Raw genomic sequence first — 21,993 nt, 5'->3', positions numbered from 1 at the left:
CAGCCATAAAATTTGTGCATCAAAGCATAACAGCTTTCATAAGTAGATGACAAAGTAAACAGTACCAAACCACTAAAATTTATTCTGATATTAATCTTCAAGTCAATTGCAGAACTTGTAGTTTAGCACAGTAGAATTTGCATGTTTGTTCTCTCTAGCTCTGTATAAAGGAAAAGAAACCCTAACCATAAAGATGAAAGCTTAACATGTAGCTGTAAAGATGAAGCCAAATACATGAAACTTCTTGTGTCTCTTTTTGTGTGATCCAGACATTTTAGGACTTCCAGATAAATGCTAAATATTGCCTTTTTCTTCACTGGGAAAAGGGAGAGATATCTTACCTACCATATGGTTCTCTGAAAGATAATAAAATACAGAATACTTTACTACAAACCTGATTTCTTTCAACCAGCAAATGTAATTTTTCCATCTACACAAATAGTTGATTTTCTAAGACATTCCATGAAGCTATGGGGGCTCTGAAGACCACAAAAAAAAAAAGAAAGGAAAAGTCTATTCCAGTTTAACATCTTTCTATGGAAAGGAATGTATGCTACATTAGAGCATGTAACATTGACGTGTTGGACACATTACGTTCCTTAGAATGCCATCTTCTTGCTGTCTAGTAATGTGAGGAGATAATAAGGCCAGAGTACTGAAAAATACTCACACAAAATGTCTTAACTTATATTAGCATATGACCCTTCCCTGGGGAGGTGGAAGAAAAATGAAACTGTAATTTGATAATTCAGTTTCCTGAGGGCCAAGACTTATCTGTCCATTTCTTTCCTTAAAGAGACAAACAGTTTGCCTTTTCCAAAGTACTCCTGAGCAATTTTCCTTGTCTCAAGGTATAGCCCGTTTGTTTCATATTGATAGAAGGTGGCAATTGACAGGGTACTGCGCAGATCACAAAACAAGCATGAGATTCCAGACTGAACAGTTTCCTTCTTTGTAAATGCTTTCTCATGTCTTATGTTGTACACTTACAGGCATAAGGGGAACAAAAAAATCCCAAAAAGATAGTGGGAAAACGTGGTGGAACACTTTGTATCGACTTAATGGGGCCTCTCTTTTGGAAACACTACACACAATCTACAGCATTTTCTGCAAATCAAGCGTGTATGTTAAGGAAAATATGCTTGCCTTTTAAAGGCTTTTGTAAAATTAATTGGTTCTCAGCAATAAGCATATAATGCAGGAAAAAGAGAAAAAGTACAATCCCAGGGAAGAAAAGAAATTCCTTAAGAACTTATTTACTCTGAATAAAAAAGCTAATTACTCTGTGGTGTTGGTTTAAGAGTAAATCTTAACAAATGCCTTTATTTTCTCCATTTTGAAAAGTCAAGAATATAAAAAATAAATTTTGAAAGGATGTAAACTAGATCATCTTGTCATCTTGTTAAGTTTCCTCAGTATTCCACATTTTTTTATCTTTTTCTTCTTTAAATATTTATGACCAGTCTTTTAAACATTTTGATAGAAATAAGAGACTCCAAGGATTAATTTGGCCATTCTACAGGTAAAACAATATAATTAGTCTTTCCAGCTTACATTAGAGCATTGAAATGTGCTTTATGTTGACTGTATTATATGTGATTTAATGCACGCTTTAAAACAGTAACCTTTAAAAAGGTAACCTTTACCTACCTTATCAATAAATACAGATAACAGATACAAAGTCTGAAATTTTCTGTAAAAATACATTTTACATGAGGTACTTACTAGCCAAAAGATTATTTTCCTGCATGAGTTCATGAGCCTTCTCCTCCAATTTCTCTATAGAGTCAAAAGGCTGGAAACGGTCCAGTAACACACAGGAAGAGATATTTACAACAAGCTGTGTCAACAGGTCAATCTGTTTACTTGCTGAGCTGTTAAGCATCTTGTTCGTCATAGTTTCTAAGATGAGGAAACAAATTGGACTTGCTTAGTTTTAATGATCAGTACAGAAAGGTGTGTTGTTACTTGCACAGCCTATAAGAGAAATCCTCTTTGTATTAAAAGAAAAAAAAGTTTCAAAACCACTGAAATTTTAGTGTGAACTTGTGGAAGTGCAGTTCATGTTTCAGTGGCTTTTACAAGCCCTCAGCTACTCTTCCTTCAATTTCAGAGGAATAAAAATGTAAAAAATTCTAGCAAAGTTCTAGAAAGAGCCCACATCCTTGAACCTTTTCTTATGTTTCCATAACTACTCCCACAAATACAAGGGAATTACAGTACTTCAGACATCATAACAGATATTAATCTTTCATTTAGCAACATACTATCCAGTTCTTTTCTCCTTGATACTGTGAATATTTCAAGAACTGTGTTAAATAGAGCATAAGCATTTTGACAGGAGTCCTACATTTAAAAGAATCTGAAAAAAAAGCCTAATAATCTCTTCATTTTTACTTTATCTATGGATCCAGGAGGAACATATACCTCAATCAAAGCCTGGTTTCTAAAAAACTCAACCTTTGGAGGAATTCAGGTCTTCATCCATTGGTAGAGAATGTAGAGATAATGCTATATCCTTATGTTTGAGAGAATAATCAGAAGGATAGAATGAGCTAGAAACATGCTACCTAGATTTAATAAAAACATCTGAATTTCTCAGGTAACAATGCTATAAAATATTCAACACAATTTTCCATCTTAAATTTTTCAACACTCACTTGAAGATATAATCTTTAAAAAAGGATAGGTGATGACCTCCTTTGATAAGAGTGGTGACAGACAAATCCTGGATCAGAGACATTACTCAGCATCAGCACAGGAAATATTACAATAGGAAGGCAGATAAGTGGAAAATGTATGAAGCAGTCTGAAGAAGAAGCATGATTAACAGTGAGAAGGGTAAAGTGCACAAGGAGAAAAAGCAGAGGAACTGACAGTCTAGAATTCAAAAAGTAGGCAAACAATGACAGGGTGAATTCATAGGTTGAGAGAAACCATAACAGAATAGATGTCTTATTTATGGATACCCTTGAGGAGGACAATAAAGGAAACACCTGTGCTGCCCCTTTTTTTTTTTTTTTTTTTTTGACAGCATTAGAGAGAAAAAATATTCCTAACATTAAGCCTGAATGGCAGGGTTTTCATATACATTTTAATACATGTGTATGTAATTATATATAACCCTATATGCATTATTCTGTATGAAGACAGGCTGAAAGGGTTGGGGTTGTTAAACTTAGAGAAGAAAAAAGCTTCAGACAGACCTTATAGCACCTTCCAGATCTTATTGTGGCCTGAAGGGCGCCTAAAAAAAGCTGGGGACAGACTTTCTACAAGGGCATATACCAGTAGGACAAGAGGAATGGCTTTAAACTGTAAGAGAGTAGGTTTAGATTAGAACAGGTTGCCCAGAGAAGCTGTGAATGCCCCAAGCCTGGAAGTGTTCAAGGCCAGGCTGGATGGGGCAGGCTCTGAGCAACCTGATCTAGCAGAAGGTGGCCCAACAGCAGAGAGGTCTGAACTATGTCATCCTTAAGGTCCCCTCCTACTGAAAGCATTTTATCATCAAGTGATATATACATACACAAGACCTTAATTTGAAATCAATAATTAGCTAAGAAAAGCTTTTCTCATAAGTTAAATTGCTGAATATTTTAGCATAAGAAATAACATATATATTGCTGTTGGCTTGGAGTGTGGTATAACTAAATATTTCTGGAAAAAAATATTGTCTTAATGTGCATGAACTTCTGTACTCCATCATAGAAATAACACATATACGAAAAATGCAATCTACATGAATGTTTTAAAATCAAGATGTATAGAGTTGATTATGTTGTGTTTTCCCATTCATAAACATAGCAATTATGAATGAAAAACTTGGTAAATCTGTGTTCACTATTATCTTCATATTTCATTAAAAATCAAGTCAGCCCTCATCTTCCACTCGACTTGTTTAACCTATCATTAAGTAACTGGGAGGAAATACAAACGGTTTATGTAAAACCATTGGATAGAAGTGCTATTTAAGTAAAAATAAAAAGTTGTTGGAATAATAAATTAGGATAAATCAGGAATAAATATATTTAGGTCAGAAATTAGAAGAAAGTTTCTAGGTATCAGAAGATTTGGGTGGTGGGACAGTTTTCAATGATGGCATTACAGCCATTTGTTTCCTGTCTTCTAAATACACACAAAACTATATCACTACAATGAGGGCACCAGAGGGGTAGCACAAAGGAAATCTGCTTGTTTTGGTCTTGTTTTTTATCACCCTGGCTGTTATATACAGTGTCACATATAGCCCTCTGTAAGGAGGGCCCTTGATAGTGAAAAAATAAAATTCATGTCTGGGAGAAATCACAGAAGAAGTACAAGAGAGAGACTCAGCAAGCAATAATTTAAAAGAGGAGCTTGCAGCATAAATGTCTCCCAGTGCCTCCTGAAAGTTTGTAAGGACTGTGCCCAGCAAGGAGCTCACAAGTTCTAGTGGGCCAGGGTTTATATAAGATCAGTAGGAAATTATTCCAAGTTGCTGGGCTGCAAAGCAAGCATAGAGGAAAACAATTTCTTTGCCCACACACAGCTAGCTTAGAAAGTAAAGGGATTAAAAAGAAAACCACAAGCTTTTTAGCCCTCAGCCTAAATATTTACCTTGCTCAACCTGAGTAAATATGACATAGTAATCCTGCTAAACAGTTTTAGAAATTGATAACCTTGCGAAGTCTTGCAGTATGATTTTATAGAGACATTGGAAGAGTTCTACATCTATCCACTCTGTCCATGACACTTTACAGCAGGAGTAGCACAGAAAAGAACATCACTAAGTCTGTTAACATTTTTTATATCATTGTATAGAAATAAAAAAAGATACAAAGACAAGCACCTTGTATTTGAGGATAATTAAAAATCATCTGTATGAGAAGTGTAGATGTGATAAAAGAAGATATTTGCTTTAGTTAGAAGACATAATCACAGAGATCAGGAGATTTTAGAAAGCTGGAGCTTTGGATGAAAATTGAAAGTATTGTGAGTGGTAAAACCATTAACATGGATATATTCAAGGCTTTAATTGAATGCAAGCAAGGTAATTACAGGACTGAACAGCTGATGCAATATAAGATTAATGAAATTTTTAAAAAAACAAATATAAGAACACACATTTACGGTTAAGTTACACATGATTATGGTCTAATAAAATGAACAAAAAGTACACAAGCTAAGACAAAAATAAGAGTGCATATAATTTTTCAAGAAGTAAAACAACAAAATGAATCTATACAAAGAGTCATAATGAATGTATAGGAGTGCTCTGGTGCTTTGGAGACATCAGTTTCACAAAGGCATAAATACTCTTGTGATATATAGCCCCTATTGATTTTCAGTTTTTATATGATGCTAATTTTACCAACTCTATTCCCTTAAAATAAGGAAATCCTAGTTTCACAAGCCACACTCAATTAAACCATCCAAACTATTAACCACTGATTACATATTATCAAATATCCCCAAGTTCTGTGAAAAAGCTATAGCTTGAGAAACACAGGTACAGATTTCTTTGACATTGTCTGCATCAGTGAAGATGGATCTGATAATTCCAGAGATCATGGGTTCTATTTAATGAAATATTGTTTGTCCATAACCTATCACATAGTTCTCAGTGTTAGGTCCACACAAACAAAATCCAGCTATTACTCAACTAATAGATTGAGATAGCTGTTTCCAGCAGGCCCTGAAATTTGAGTCTTGCTCTTTCCTCCATCCTGTCTTTCCAACATTCTGTGATTCTCTGGGCTTGGTTTTTAGCTGTGTGATGATCCATCTTCACCTCGAGAGGTGAGCTGTGTACAACTCAGACTAGTCAGCAATTCACTGGTCAAGAAAATCATCTGAAGAGAAAGCAGATTCATTTGAGTCCCTTGCCTAAGGAGAACACAGAGCCCAGATTCTTTCCAGTTTGAATTCTAGATGCCATTTGTCACTTGTCTTACTGAAAGCATGCACAAGAAGTCCTAGCCTTCAAAGAAAGCCTTCAAACCAAGGCCAATTTCAACTAAATCTCACAACCTGTCTGCTAAAGAAAAGCCACACCAGCTCACATCAGCCATGACTACACCAGCTCAGGGCAGTAGTACAAGTTAAGACTGAGAGCACACTTCATTTTCAAGCTCTCTGTGGATCTTGGCAGATACTGAAAGCCAATAAAAGCTGTATTTCAGGTACATTTATTTATTTTAGCTGTAGTCTTAATTCTTTGTCTGTAAAGCAGGCTTAATGATTTACATTTCTGTAAAGTCAATTTTTTCAAAGCAATGAGGGTCACAAAGTCCCTCTGTGAGGGTACCTGAGAGCTCATCACTGCCCTATTCCAGTAAGTGACTGGAACAGATTTTTGTTTGGCTCATAATTAGCCTAACAGGCACTGACCTGAAACCACACAAATCTGTCCTTTCTACCACAATCCTCCTCTGGGAAGTACTCTGCTCTCTTTGTCCATGATGGCACACTGTCTGTTATTGCATTTTATCCCACTTTTCTCTCTTTCTGATTCTCAAAAGCATGAGCTTTTCTTAAATGACATTGGAATCTGCTTCAGTACAGAGTTTTCCTTCTGGCACATGCTGGCCATCATTTTAATGATCATGACAGCTTACTGACAGCTGGACATACTGAATTTTTTTTCAATTACCACACACAACTGATTCTGAATAAATGGAGAAAAAAAAATACAGAGAGTTTTTTATCAAACACACTGTATCCAACCTCATTGTCTATTTATTTCCATCAAAATTTACTACAAGAATATACTTCTACCTAATGGAACTGTGGCTACAAGGTTTACATCTCCCTTCACTCCTTTTAAGTATGGATGATAAGTTTGAGACTCTCCCATGACACTTCTCCACTTCTGACTTGTTACCAATATCGTTTCAATATTTGAAATTCAAATTATCCAGCCACTCAAAAGAAAACAATTACATTTGAGACTAACTCAAGAGGGTAAAGTCTCTTATTACTTTATTTAAGTATCACTGATGTAAGTAAAATATTCAATTTCAACTAAATGTAGTTCTAAGTTAAAGCCTAACAAGGCTAACCAGTACATGGACTTTCATATACATACCATATGCTTGCATTTTTTTAAGGAGTTTTTCCATGTTGATATCCAAATTACTTTCTATGAAATGCTTTACAAAATTGTTTTGCAGTGCTTCCTGAAATGAAAAGCGATAGATGTTACCTCAGGTTTATCTTCTCTAAGAAAATACAAAATATACATATCTATTAATGTTCAATTCCACTACCAAGATTTCCTGCATGATACTGCAGAAATCATTTCGCTTCTCCATGTCTTTGGTCTTTCCCTCTTAACAGGTTAACATCAAACATTTCAAATAAATGGTGGGGGGCAGGGAAGAGATTTAGGAGAGGTGACAGAGGAAGGCACAAATATGTACAATGGAAAAACCCCAGTAAGAAGAATGCCTTTCTTGTATAGTCAATATTTCCCTCATCATTTTTTTTCATCCGTTTCACATCTTCCTCACAAACATAAGCAATGAACAAACAAGTACCAATATAATTTTATTTCCCCTGTCCTTCAGTGATACTGGAGCAATACTGGAGATAGTGAGGCAACATTTCTTTTAAGTATTTTCGTGACAGAAGTTTCTCAGCATCAGTCTCTAGTTTCATAACCTAAAGTTAATCTGCCTCTTTACCAGCTCTTTTAAAATCTGAAGTCAGATGTATGGGTGGTTTTGCATGTATAGAAATACTGTCTACATCAAACAGCAAAAAGTTGGAAAATAGAAAGATCTCCCACAGTTCACCAACCTGAAGTCGTGAGACTGTGAGAACATTTCCGCTGGTCTTGAAAACCTCAGACATCCTAAGCCATGTCTCAGAATAACTCTTCAAGTTTTCCACAAAACCAAAAGTGAAATTAGCCTGGGGAAAAAAATACATGGAAACTGAAGTGAAACGTGTTCACAGTAAATTTTAAGAAACAGAAAAAACTGGCATGCTTTAGATCTTCTGTAACTCATTTTCATTCCATTTTGATAATCAGCAGGAAGAATATCCATGTTTTATTTTTTTTTTACCTAAGAAATTAAATGTATTTTTTTTCTTTGCTTGGTTTGTATACCAAGCAAATCAAAGTTTTCCTGTCCTCTCTGTAGGTTTCCCACCTGAAGTATCAATAAAGACTTCTTTATTTTATGTTGCCTTCATAGAGGGTATCATGGGGGTGCTTGAGAAAGACAGAAAAAAGAAATATAGTTTCAAAAGAAAGCCTCTCAGTTTTGGGTCTTTTATTCAAACTAGTTTGACTGAGTACATAACAAAACTGAAATTTGGAAGCACAGTTTGGACAATAAATATAACTGATCAATCAATCTGTTTCAAAATACTCTCACAGGGAAAGACTTGACTTGAGTAAAGCAAAATATTTTCTGTCCCAGTCAAACACAATTACAATTTCTCTCTTAGTAAACAACTAGCATTTTTTTTCCAGACTGCTTTAAACAGATCACAAGTATACTCAAGACTAGAAAATATTGCAGTATCTTTTTGTTTAAATTGGTGTTATCAGTCAAAGAAGTGCATTTAAGAACAATACAGCATAGTTGTTATGATAAAAATGGTGACATTTCCCAGCAAAGAGTGTCTGCAGTGAATTGTAAATTCCAATTTGGGATTATGCTTTTTGCAGTAATTCCTGTTGAAAGTATACAATTTCTACCATAGTATCTTAAGTGCCTTTTTCAATATCTCACTCTTAAAACAACATGAGAAAACAATTTCTGGTGGCTCTTTCTTCCTCTTCGTAACACAGAACACCCTAAAGAGACCTTGCACATAATTTTGTTCCCCTGAAAAACATTATGCATTTAACTTCTATGAGAATCCTTATTCCACTTTAAAGCATGATCATTCATTAGGATTAAACAGAAAGTGATCCCAAATGTTAAACTAAATCTGATGTCACGTAGACTAAACAAGTTCTTCTATCAGAAGTAACACAGAAACCTCATGGATTGAAACCCCCAGACCAGGCACTATGGAGTCAAGATGAAGGGAGACCAGGAAGGCTGCAAGGGTGGCAAATAGGCAGTCTGGGAGATTGCTTTCTCCCCAGTACAGAGCAACTACAGGTCACACCAGAACACAAGGAAATCAAACTTTCAGACACCACTAGAAACTATTATACCAAGCAGCTTGTAAGATCTGGGCTCAGTATAGCTTAATGTTTCTTGACTTGATTCTGCACAGCACAAATGAATAATAATAATTTTAAAAAGGGAGTTTGTTTAAAAGTAGTTTTGCTTTTTCACTCATTCATTCATGACCATAGGCATTTGGGAAGTTCTTGTGTCAGAAGCCTTCCCCACGCAGAGCACTTGGGAGAATCTGTCTCTTATCAAAGCAGCAGTAAAAAATAAAGTCCTACAACTTAACGAAGTGAACAATAAGTAGTTTCCAGGAAAAATAATGTCCAGACAAGAATTTCAAAAGTACTCGAAGATTAAATAGCTGAACTAGTCACTGTATTGTAACCTCCTGATTAAAATTCCCTTGTTATGAGGGAAGTGGAAAATAACAAATGCAAAGTTATTTATATAGATGCTACTCATGCAGAGTAATAATTCTGAAATCTAAGTTAGTTTTAATTTTTTATACTAATAATAAATTACAATAAAGAGAAGTAGTAAATAGAAAATAGAAATAACTGCAGCTAGGAAATAAAAACCGAGTATTAAAATAGAAGGTGCCACAGTCTGAAGTGGAAGAACAAGGAAGTGAGGAAGAAGTGGTTGATGCAGAACTAACCACATGCACAATAAATACTAGGAATTACAAGTAGACAAATTATAGCAGCAAAGTCCTGGCAAGCCTGACCCCAACGTTGTTTGGAAAGAGCAGAAAATTATTCAAAATTGATTGTTGAATGTAAGATCAACTCTGAAAATCTTCTGAAATAAGAAATATTTCTATAAGATCAGTTCATCAGTGGCAAAAAAACTTAGCTGTGAAAGCAAAGATCAAAGACATCACACGAGGCCTTTGAATTCCTGGATGCCAGCTGGCACTGAACTGTTTTACCCCCAGTCATCACCACAGCCTGTTCCTGTGGCTGTCACCACCATCACTCCACACAGTAGAATTGCTACTTTCTCTGAAACTCAAACCCAGCAACCTCACAATTTATCAAAGTATGGTAAATTACATGTTCTCAAATTTAATAGTGCATGTGGAAAACTTAGAGAATATATCAGAGTATACAAACATTATCGAAGCTGTAATCTGCTACTTTTTTCTTCTAGTAAATAGATGATGTGGCCACAGTCTACAGGAAACTAGAACTGTTCCAATTTCAGTAGGAGATCAGGCTTGAAAAGAGCTACAGGGTTGGGGTTTAGTAGCAATTTTTGAGACACTGGGGACAGTATTTTGCATTTAAACTTTGTGTTCAAGCAATAGCTGAGAGATTTCTGTAATAAAAACAATAACATTTCGTACTACTTTCAGATGTACACATAAACAGATACCCATTCATAACTGCTTGTTAGATTTACAGGGCTGAAAAGAGGGGCAAGAGTGTATTTACAGAGATTTCTGAATAAGCTGATGGAACTTTTGTGAGTCTGAGAATATATAAATAGAATCAGAGTTTATACCAGAATCTTTTTACCATTCCAGACCACTAAACCCCACCACCAAAAAATCAACCAATCAACCAACAAACCCAAAAAAATCAACCCACAAGTCACATTCTTTCTGAACTGTATAAGTCCAGATTTCACTAAAAGGTCTGTGGAGGAATATATTGTATGTGAAGATATTAATCTTTCCTACAGATGTTTTAAAAATGGAGGTTTAGCATACGCATTGGTAAAATAATGTGAAAATATTTTAATTGTTCTAGTCTAAATATCATTGTAACATAGAATATAAGTTCAAAAGTATATGTAACATTTATCATTTTTTACAACTCATTCTTTATATAATTTCCATCTAGAAACATCAAGAATAGCTTTATTTTTAACTGACTAGAAATTTTAAATTAATTATACTGTACTCCAGAGCAATAACTGATGTTCCCCAAATTAATTTATTTAACTGCAAAGCATGAAATCACTCAATCTTTTTTTCCAATTCAGAACAGAAACTATAAAGTTACATAGTATCTGCTATCTACAGTGGGGTTTTTGGCTTAGTTTTTTGCTATATTTTTAGAACACAAATCATAATAAAACAAAGTTTTCAATTTACAGAGAATATAGTCACCATCACATTCAGAGTTATTATGGTCTTTTTGTGTACCACTTACAAGCAGCGGGTTTTTTTCCAAATTTCCATTCTTGCAAGAAATAATACTGCAGGTTAAAAGTCATATATTTAGAAGATCAATGCAAAATTTGCAAAGAAATCTAAAACAAGTCATAAACCCTTCTCTTACAGAAGTGCCTCTAAGCTAGGCATGAAGAAATGTCATTGTCAATAATCACACTCAGGAAAGAGCACCAACCATAGCTGAAGTGCAGAGATAGTAAAACTCTTGAATACCATCATCAGCATACACACATACAGCACCTCAGTTATGACTGGTCACTCACCTACTGGTGTTAGAAACAATCAGTGAGGATGAACTACTGATTAAGATGTTTTCTTTTTACTTCAGCTCAGTGACTCCCTAAGAACAGGTTTTTTTTTTCCCTGGGGACATCCCTTCCCACAGGTCTCTATGCCGCTCCATTACAGTTCCCATGATAAGAAAATGTTGAAGGCAAGAGCTTCCCTAGAATATGTGCACCCTACACCTCAATTCAGCATGACTCACACGACACTTTTGCTAACATGTTCTTTTTAATCTTTCTATACATGCTTTAAAGGACTTTGAGCAAAATTCTGCTTTTCACACTGAGTTTGAACCACTGTAACAAGTAGAATATAAATTAAGAGAAGCATTAAGTTTAAAGTGGAGACAGGTGAGGCCTCAGTGGGCAGGTTGGATCTATTTTTCTGAAAGGCAATTATCCAATTGCTTCTGCCTACCCTGAAAAAGGTGGACCTTTAAAACGAATTACAAAGGCAAAATCAATACACAGAAATGGTGGCATTTCTTGATACTCACCTTCTCCATCACCAGGTCAATCATGCTGATGTTTGAATTGTAGAGTATCTTCCCATGTAATAAAGGTTTCAGGAAAGTCCATAGCAAAGCCCCATTAGGAGCTTGCAAAATCTCTTGATAAAGCTTCAAGCAAAAAGGAGCTGCAAAAACAAAGACAGATTCACTTTTAAGATTGACAAGACAGGTGAGATTGAATTTTTTTTAATTCAAATAAAAGCTTGAGTCTTATTTTAGAGTCTATCACAGCACCATGCCAAAAACTGTTACCAGGATTTTGGTAACACCACCATGCAACCTCCACTAAGCAATCAGTACAGGCCCCTATAGAAATTGTTTAAACACAGTCTATGATAGTGTTGAGGATGCAAAACTCTAAACACTGAATAGGAAAAAAAAAAAAAAAAAACAAAAAAAAAACAAAACAGAATCTAAAGAGTTCATCACATTTCTGAAAAGCAGCCTGTGAATCCCACCTATCCTAAGTGTTACATTAGTTGATTTTAGAGCAGAAGGACATATGCAAAACCTCTGCCCACACAAGGGAATTCAGAGGGAAAAGTCACCCTAAAATAGAAAAAAAAAATTCCTTCCACATCCTCCACTGTTCTGTAGCTTTGGATTCCTATATAAGAAAGAAGTAGGAATACACAAAATCCTTCAAAAATACAGACTATTCTTTTTGTATAATCTTACAAGAACCTACCCAAAAAAACAGGCAAAAATTGTCACAACACTAAACTTCTTGATTTGAAAAATGTAATCAATTGTCTTTTCCATTCCTTAATAAAAAATATATTCCTATATCACATGGGGCTACTAATGCATTAGGGTGTATGTACTTCAGAACTAGGATCTAAGGAATAGTTTCCAAGATATCCCACTGCATTTGTACTCATGTAAAGGCAAAGAGTTCCAATAAGAAACATTTAGATTTTTTATGCCCAACTCATGTTTTTTGGGGTTTTATTATTTATTACAAGTGTTTTCAAAATATCCTGTTTCTAGTACTCTTTTAAATATTAAATAATTAAATATTAAATAATTAAATATTAAATATTAATATAAATAAATATTAAATAAAGTATTAAATAATATCAATAGCTCCTCAAGGAAGACAAATCTTTTTACATAATAGAAAACTAGGCCAAAACCATTTAAACTCCTGGCAAAAATTAAAGAAAGGAGTGTCAGAAATGTTTCATCAAGAACGTTTCTTTTCAACAAGAAATGGTTCTTTGCCCAAATTTTTACTTTCTTGAATGAAACAATCACTAGTAAGCATGATCCTTGTTAAACAATAGCAAAGAATTAAGAGGCTAGAAGTTGGCCAGACATAAATGTCAATAGACTAAGGACGCAAAGAAGATTTGCTAATCATGGGTTTGCTGTGATCTTCAGAAAGTCATTAGGAAGTGTTTGGTATACACAAAATACATACAAGTTAATCACTGTGAAGTAGTATGAATCAAGTTTATATGACTTCAAATTTTTTTTTTAAATTTTCATTTTCCATTGCCCCATTTACAAATTGGTAAAATATGGGCAACAGTATTAATTCACTCATGGGAATGTTGGAAATAACTGATGCCTTAAATATTGCAGAGTCCCATGGCAAAAAAGTCTCACAGCACAGCAGAGTTGTGACAACTTGGAAAAAAAAAAATCAAGAAAAAGTGCTTCTGGCCTAAACAGCTTTTAAAGAGACTAAGTTCCAAACAATCTGTCTAATCAGCCATCCAGCTGACTTCATTCTTCCAACAGGAAAGAAAAGCTGCCTGCTTACCACTACATCCCACATATGTAAGTGAAAAGGCAAAACAGAAGCTCTGGCTCCCTCCCAAGGGTCCCAGCCAAGCCAGGAGCAATTTCTGCCTGTAGAAACCAACAGATGACAGAGGCTTCCCTAGTGACACTCAATCACTGTATTCTTCTTTGCACAGGTCCACCTGAGGCACTAACAAGGTTATTAACAATATTAAAATTAATCAGGGTAAGTCAAATGTGTATTGAGGAAAGGGAGCAAAGGTGAAACTATATGAGACCTAAGGGATTTTTCTGAGCACTTGACAAACAGAATAGGAATATCAACCATTTAAAAACTCATTCTATCCAGAAGGTGTGTATATTTTACTGCTCAATAATATCACAGCTTTGTGTTCACCAAAGAAAGGTAAGCAGCAATAAATTCTCTATCTTGTATGTCAAAGATATGTTTTTAATACCAAGTGCTTTAAAAATGTTAATAAAAATGTCTCAAACACAGGAATGCTCTTATTTATTATGTACCAAGATAGAAAAAACAGGATCTCTTCTGTCTCAACCACAATTATCTCATAGCCACTTAACTTTTATTGATCAACACTTTGTGCTCAAGATGACAGTGTCAACTGAAATGTCAGTGAGTATATAAACATTTCCATTTAAGTGTGAAAAGCTTCTCTTAACTCTGAAATCATACTGCAACTTGTCAGATATTTTTTCTTACTTGAGTCTTCAGGAATGCCATATTTTGCCATATTTTCCTCCAAAAGTCCCATGATTCTGGGCATGTCTATGAACAGGTTTGCATTGCTGAAAAATGAAGATTCTTCTTTACATACTGCCTTGATTACAGACTCCAGGGATCCAACAGCTGAACTTCTGAACTGCCCACCTTGCAAAAACTAGAACAAATGAACAAAAATACAGATGAATCAAAGTTGCTTACAGTAGCTTCAAGGAGTAGCCCTGGTGTTCTGTCAATATTGACGCCTAAGTATATTAACACAGTGGGCCTTCATCCTAATAGGCTGTTTCAACAGCATAATTTTGTCAATTTCTATTCTTCTGATCACCATTATTATGGGGAAAGGTACTGTAGTTTTAATTGTCAGGATACTCAATGAAGGACAGCAGCATAATGCACCACACTGAAACTAGAAAAATACTGTGTAGCAGCTAGGCAGAAAAGGACTGAAAATATCAAGACAACTGGATGACAGATACCCTGATTCCAATGCCAGTTTTCACAAAAAGTGCTCTTCTGGTAGATTATTCCTGTGTCACAAAGGCAGCAGAAACAACTAAAGACATTTTGCTATGAACATTTGCAGTGAAGACAGCTGTTAATAAGAAAAAAAAAAAATTCAGATGCCCTAAAAGCCTACTTTTCAAGTACATCTTTTAACTTGTTAGATGTGCTTACAGTTTTTGCACATCTTGAGTCATACCATCATTTATTATTGCCATTTGTTCATGACTAGCATACTTCTAATGAGGAGAGCAATCTGACTGCTTTTATGGCTTAAGCACCATCATTCACCACATTCAAAAAGGAAGAAGAACAACAATAGTCTCATCCTCTGTGCAGCTCCACTTTTCAAATAATGGGCTTCGATTGTAAGTGATATCTTATGGAAAGCTATACAGGTGCACAGCTCTAAGAGGACACAACTGCAAGGCATCTTGCTGCTGTGGTACAAATGAAGAATGCACTGGCTCGCCTGATACTCATTACTGTAGCAGATGCTTGTCAAGAAAGGCATAACTAGACTATCAGACATCATTTGAAGACTCCACAACTGGCAAGTAGAAAAAACACTGTGATACGTCAAACACACACATTCGACACAGGAAAAAAATTAGCCTTTTATCACTGGAATTTTTAAAACAGAAGAGTCAATTTTCAAAGTAATACAGCACTTTACATAAAGACATAATCACAGACAGTTTGGAAATTGCGCTGTTAGAAACAGTTTATCCTGATCAATGCATTTGTTGAAGTGCCAGGTGCTTCTTTAGTAATCCTGGAGGAATATTAGTAAGTGTTGTTAAAACTCAGTGTTAGTTTCTCCCAGAAATCTTACTTCTAGCATACAGTTTCAGCACAGAGAAAAGTAAATAAGTAATACCCATATTTCATAATAAAATCATCCACAGCCCTTGAATGAATCTGCTGGCATGGACTTCACTGGAGAAATAACCTTTATTTATGCACAATGCTGTATAAAATTGGTTATGAATCTTTATTAGTGACTATTTGCACTAGAGGGATAAATGAGGCTTATTTCAGTCAAAGAGCACAAACGTGCTAATTAATTCCAGTTCCAATCAAAATAATTTGAAATTGAAATAATGAATATTTATGTGGTAAGCTGCCACTAACAGACTGAATCTACTTACTGTCTTTCAACTAAATATTCACTGACTCAAAAAGATATGTTTCTTAAAATTTGGCTTTGATAAAGTATGAGGAATATATAGTATGGCTTTCACCAAAAAAAAAAGAGTTATCTTTGATCTAGTTTAAACTGCATAAAGTAGGGCTGTAATCAAGACAGATGAATCCAAACAACAAGCCTCCTACAAACTAATCAGTCAAGTCACTGTAACAAATTCATGGAAGAGGAAAGCTGGTATGGAAGATTAAAAGGTGATCTGGAACTGGATTTTCAAATGGAGGCAAAAACCTCATAGCATAGGTGTTTCTGACCTAACAGAACAGCTGTATGCCAAAAAAAATATTATGAATAAAAACAAATTCACATGGAATTGAAATACCAGATACTCAGAAAAAGTGACTTAAAAGTCATACTGGGCTACAGCTTGCACATAAGTCTAAAATACATTCTGAATTATTACATTAGAGAGAAAGAGAAAAATAATGCAATTTTCCTGGAAAACTACAAGGAGTGTAAAGATAATTCAAAATTTGATGAAACCAAACAGCTAAAAGAAATAAATTCAGAGAAATAGACAATCCTAATTCTTGGGAAAAAAGCATAAACAGAACAAAGTCTTTTTCGTCCTGAAATTGACAAAATCAGGGGAATAATGGCAAAATTGCTGATTTGATTAAACAGTTTTCAGAAGCCTATCAAATTAAGATGGCACTATTTGAAGAGTAGAATATACACTCCAGAATGAGAAGTATAATGATCCAGGAAATAATGGATATCTGGTTCTGATGTTTATTAGAGCAAGATATACAGTGAAATTTAAAGGGGAGAACATTAAAGACAAAAGATATTTGAGAAGTAAAATTTAATGCATTCTCAAGTTATCATGCCTGACCAACACAACATATTTACGTGGGAAGGCAATTCCTTTCTCCACAAAATGTTACAAGCTAACTCAAGTTTAGGTGAACTCTAACAACCAATTAATGTTTATGCTCTAGAAAATATTAATCATCAATTAATTCAACTGCTGATTAATAGTGGTGAAAAAAATGGCATTAAGACAATATTGCAGGGAGCCTGCAGGAAAGAAAGCACAGGATTACAACAAAATTATTAGTGTTTTTCCTGTGAGCCCTGAAAGAAGCAAATTGCCTAAATTTGCCTATCATTTAATATCAGAAGGTATTGCAGGAGAAAAGAGGATGAGAATACAATATGACAAAAAAACAAATACCTAATTCAAAGCAAATTGAATAAAAACATAACCAGTGCAAAATCTTATTTATCAACTGAAATCATGAGATGTTGCTATAAAATGGCGGTCACCTCAGTATATCACTCATCCTTAATCATCTAAGAGACAAACCTGTGTGCAGTTTATGAAAAAGTTGAATGCAAGTTTAGAAAAGTCATTTTAGTAGGTATAGACAAGAATGAGCAGGCTACAAGAGTCATCAGTTGCAATTCCCCTCAAGCACTGCACATATTTCTTCTTCCAGACATTCAGGATTAGCCTTAAACCAGCATGCAAAAAATTATGCTAGGCTGTCTTAAGCAACTGAGAGCCTGATAGAAAAAGCTAAAGCAAAAAACAAATGCTAAAATGTGTCACTTCAACCTATCAAAACAGAGGACCGTGACTGGCCTTCCACACACATACGGGCAAGCCAGAGAAGTTAGAAATGCTACAGAAGACTTTTAATACAAGAATAAACATAGTAGCCACAAATAAACCTAAGTCAGAATTTTATTCATTTAAAACCCTGGTTGTTCTACAACAACAGGTTCAACAGAGAATTTGTTCAAGTGAGTGGAAGGATTACAGAGTGAGGCCATGTCTCACAATTAACAGTATTTAGCAACTCGGGAAGTCCCTGCAGCTTATTTATTGATAAGTGACAAGCATCCAAAAAATTAGGTATAAAAATATAAGTGTATAATTTCAAACAGCAAAACACAAGCAAAAATCATGATTGAAATCAGCAGTGTTTTTCTTCAGGGAGTTATCCATTCACTCAGTGTTTCTAACAGTAAAATCTGGCAGCATATTCCAGTTAATGCTGATGGGTAGATAATGTGGTTTGACATCATCTTTTATTACAATACGATTACTTTTTCAATTCAACTTCACATTTCACAGATATATTAAAGTTATTTATTCCTTTCAATTTTTTCTTTCAGACAGAAATCCATGTTGATTAGTATGAATAGTAGACAATTACTTTATTACCTCTTTCATTATAGAAGTAACTTTTTAAAATTAATTTCAATGTCTTTCTGACAAAGGTGCACATATTTTACCCTAAAAACATTTACATTCTTTATCTGATAATCTTTTAATATTACTGAACTACTTTGCTCTTGGTAATTATGAAAACAAAAAACCATAAGGATGGGCTTTTTTGGAAATAGAAGAAAACATTTAAGGAGGGAAGTGTATAAGCAATATATGCACTTCAGTGGAGCACTTATTCAATAGTACAAGTTTGGCCATTGTAGAAAAGATGCAAAAAATAATCAATAATTAAAACTTATTGGAAAGTATAGAAAATCAATTTAAACAACCAAAAAAGGACACTTACACTTTTACTAGTCTTCAAAATTAAAAAAAAAAAAAAGTTACAGAGACAGAAGAGCCCTTGAAATAAAAAATGCAATTTATTAATAAAAGAAATAAGCACTGATTATTTTAATCCTCCACAAATTATTAGGTGACCAATAAGCCCCAGCAATCTCACAAGAAAAAGGGATTTAGCAAAACATTAGAAAATAAAGACTATGTGGGAAAAAAGTGATCAAAAAAGGTTAGAACTATAAAAGAACAAAAATTCCAAGGTTAAATCTATGGTATATTACAGGTTAATAAGGGTGGCCATTGAGCAAAGCTTAAAACTTTGAGCAGATGGCCCTCTGCTGTTCCATTTGTTCCTTTGCAAACTTTTTTTAAACAGCACCTTTTGAGAAGTTCTTCTATCAAATAAGGAACTTTGGGATTTTAGTCCAAAAAGAATATTTCATTTGCTGGAAGGAAATTCTGGCACAAAGAGAGGTAGTTTAAGGAAAGTAGAAAAAATACAAGTGTCTGATGAAAGTCACCATTAATTGTGGCAGCCAAAGAGCTACCCCAAAAAGAGAGGCTCAGAACCAAAACTGATAGATGCACCAGAGCAGCATTTTTCAACATATCTCTATCACACAAATTAGAAGATCTTGAAAAATGTATCACTAAGGAAAATACACTTAAGGCAGTGTTTACTCTGTACTCTAGTAATAAACCAGATTGCACCTTCTATCACTGTGGGATCTTTCAGAGGTTTGCAATTTTAAACCAGATTCAATCCTCAGGTTTCCACAAAGGACAACAAACCCAAAAGGCAATGTCGTGGGGGTTAGCAGGTCTTCCTATGGAATTGGAACCTGCTTCGAGACAGAAATCTTTCTGATGATTCGTTTAACACTAGATCCACCACTGTGCTACCTGGGTAGATGTGCATACAGCAACTGCCCTTAAAGGCAGGGACAAAAGAAATACCCTCACTCACACCTCATGCAGCTTTTTTTATGTCAGAACTATCCCATAAACCCCTTAGGTGACATGAACAGAAACACATGGCAGGTAGAAGAACTGCATAGACTGTCTTGAACTCATATTCTTTAAAAAAGCAAAGCTATTTCTTGTAAAAAAATGATGGTCTGCTCTTAAAAACAAACAAAAAAACCATTATTAGCAGAAAACAGCTGGCTAGCTATCTCCAAATCACAGATGATAATGTTAGTCAGTTGACAAACACAGGTAATTTAGACTAGAACCTCATAAGTTAACAAAAAAAGAGATGACAGAAACAATGCATCACTAGTCTCACAATTACCAGACTGCTTGAATGAGACCAAATGAATCTTCATAGGGTTTATGGACTCTTCTCAGCATTCCCTACTGTCTAGGAAATCATTTCTAGTAGTGTGCCTCCTTACTAAGCACATATCCCTACCTAATCACCTCACAAGGGGAATTAATTTTGCGTATTGAAATCCTACGCATACCTGCTGCAATGCAGAGACGTCAAGCACACCAATATTTTGAATTTCTTGGAGGAATACTGGAAGCTTTTCCATGACATGGTGGACTTTATTGAGAAGTGAACTGATACTAGAAACTACATCCAGTAGCATATTTAATACATTGCCTATCTCAGGTGGTATCTGGACCTTGGAATAGAAGGAAAAAAAAAAACACAACAGGAAATTCCAGTTATAAACAAATGTTAACCTTTCAATGAAACACTCAAAATTATTCAGTCTTTTTCTAAAACTGATTATACAATGTTCCTACAAACCATGTTTAACCAAACTCCTTTGGATACAACTCTCCAGTTACTGTCAGATTAAGCTGAAGATAAATTCTCTGTAATGTAATGTTAAATCTGGCTTATGACAAAACAGAAATTAATATTCAGAGAATATGTTTACACCTGCCAAGTTGAAGAGAGCTTTCCAACCCAAGATGCTAATGGGATCTGCAATCTTCTATCCTTTTAGAATTCAGTGTAAATAGAAACTTTTCCTTCACCACTTTAAAAATGTTCAATGCAATAATTTCGTATTTTAAAAATAGTTTGTAAGTTAAATTAAATCTAGAAACCATTTTCATTGCTTAATATGACCCCTAAAGTAACTAACTTTCCTGCCACACTCTTCCTGTCTTTGAATATTTCATGCCCAAACTAATTGTGTGCGTTTTATTACCTACTTGACCTAAGTTCAATTGGCTGTTTGCTATTTCCACCATGCAAATTTCTCATTATGGATTTTCTCTCTGTTCCCTTTGCTTTTGGGGATTAGTTAGATGATACAATACTACAAACTGATTCATTGTTACCTGTCTATACAAAATAATAAAACCACTATAATCTCATTAAATAATTTCAGTTCTTCCTCTGATTATCTATTTCATCCACCTTTGTCTTCCTATTATAATGTTTGTGCTTGATTTTCTTCTCAGCCTTACATAGTTAAAAAAAAAGAAAAAAAAATGGAAGAGACCCATTTAAAAATCTTATTTGGCTAAAAAAGTAGCAGAACTTCCATTTTAATTTAAGATGACCTGAAAATAATTTTTGCTTTTTGCTAGGATTTGATTAGGTTTCCATAGAGATCAGTAGAAACACTAATCAGAACAAGCACTGGTTTATTTTCTTCTATATTTTTCCTTTCTAGGTTCACAGATAATTCAGGAAGTAAAATCTTTCCTTTCCCCTCTGGTATCTTTACCTACTGTGGGAAATTGTCTTGTTTTTTAAAATTCTATTTCTAATCTGCTTAACTGAGTGTGCAGCATCCAGAATACAACCTGATACATCCAGAATACAACCAGACCCCTATGGCTTTAGAACAAGCCATTCTTCCTCACAATGTTATAAGGATATTTCAGCTATTCATGCTCACATTTTATGTTCTGTCAATCAATTACCCCCAAAAGAACTGAACTAAATGTCTTCTAACTATCCCATTCAATAATTCTGCTCTTACAGATAAAACCATTATCTCAATGAATCCCCATACTAGATTCTAGATTATCTACAGCTGTACAGATAATACAGTTGTGCTATAGACATTTGCATCCACTGTGCTATGAATTCTTCCTAGAAAATAGTTTTGTCATTGTTGTGATGTGAGCTCCTATGCTGGTTTTTGTTCAAATGCTGTCAGATCAGTCTTCCACCCTTACAAATAATGAAGTGACTGCATGAACTG

At 34.7% G+C, this 21,993-nt stretch overlaps 1 protein-coding gene across 1 annotated transcript in view; it reads right to left on the bottom strand.

The window, feature by feature from the left end:
- The window catches only part of ABCA13 (ATP binding cassette subfamily A member 13), a 166,651-nt gene that overhangs the window by 105,345 nt on the left and 39,313 nt on the right, over positions 1-21,993 (bottom strand). The window contains exons 18-23 of the mRNA XM_053984027.1: positions 20,284-20,448; positions 14,568-14,745; positions 12,083-12,222; positions 7,780-7,893; positions 7,067-7,157; positions 1,726-1,902 (exon numbers count right to left, since the gene is read on the bottom strand). Coding sequence (XP_053840002.1) covers positions 1,726-1,902; positions 7,067-7,157; positions 7,780-7,893; positions 12,083-12,222; positions 14,568-14,745; positions 20,284-20,448 — 865 coding nt within the window. The remainder of the gene's footprint in view (positions 1-1,725; positions 1,903-7,066; positions 7,158-7,779; positions 7,894-12,082; positions 12,223-14,567; positions 14,746-20,283; positions 20,449-21,993) is intronic.

Source organism: Vidua macroura, chromosome 1 (assembly GCF_024509145.1).
Source record: "Vidua macroura isolate BioBank_ID:100142 chromosome 1, ASM2450914v1, whole genome shotgun sequence".
NCBI lineage: Eukaryota > Metazoa > Chordata > Aves > Passeriformes > Viduidae > Vidua > Vidua macroura.
This window is presented reverse-complemented; position numbering and strand designations above follow the sequence as displayed.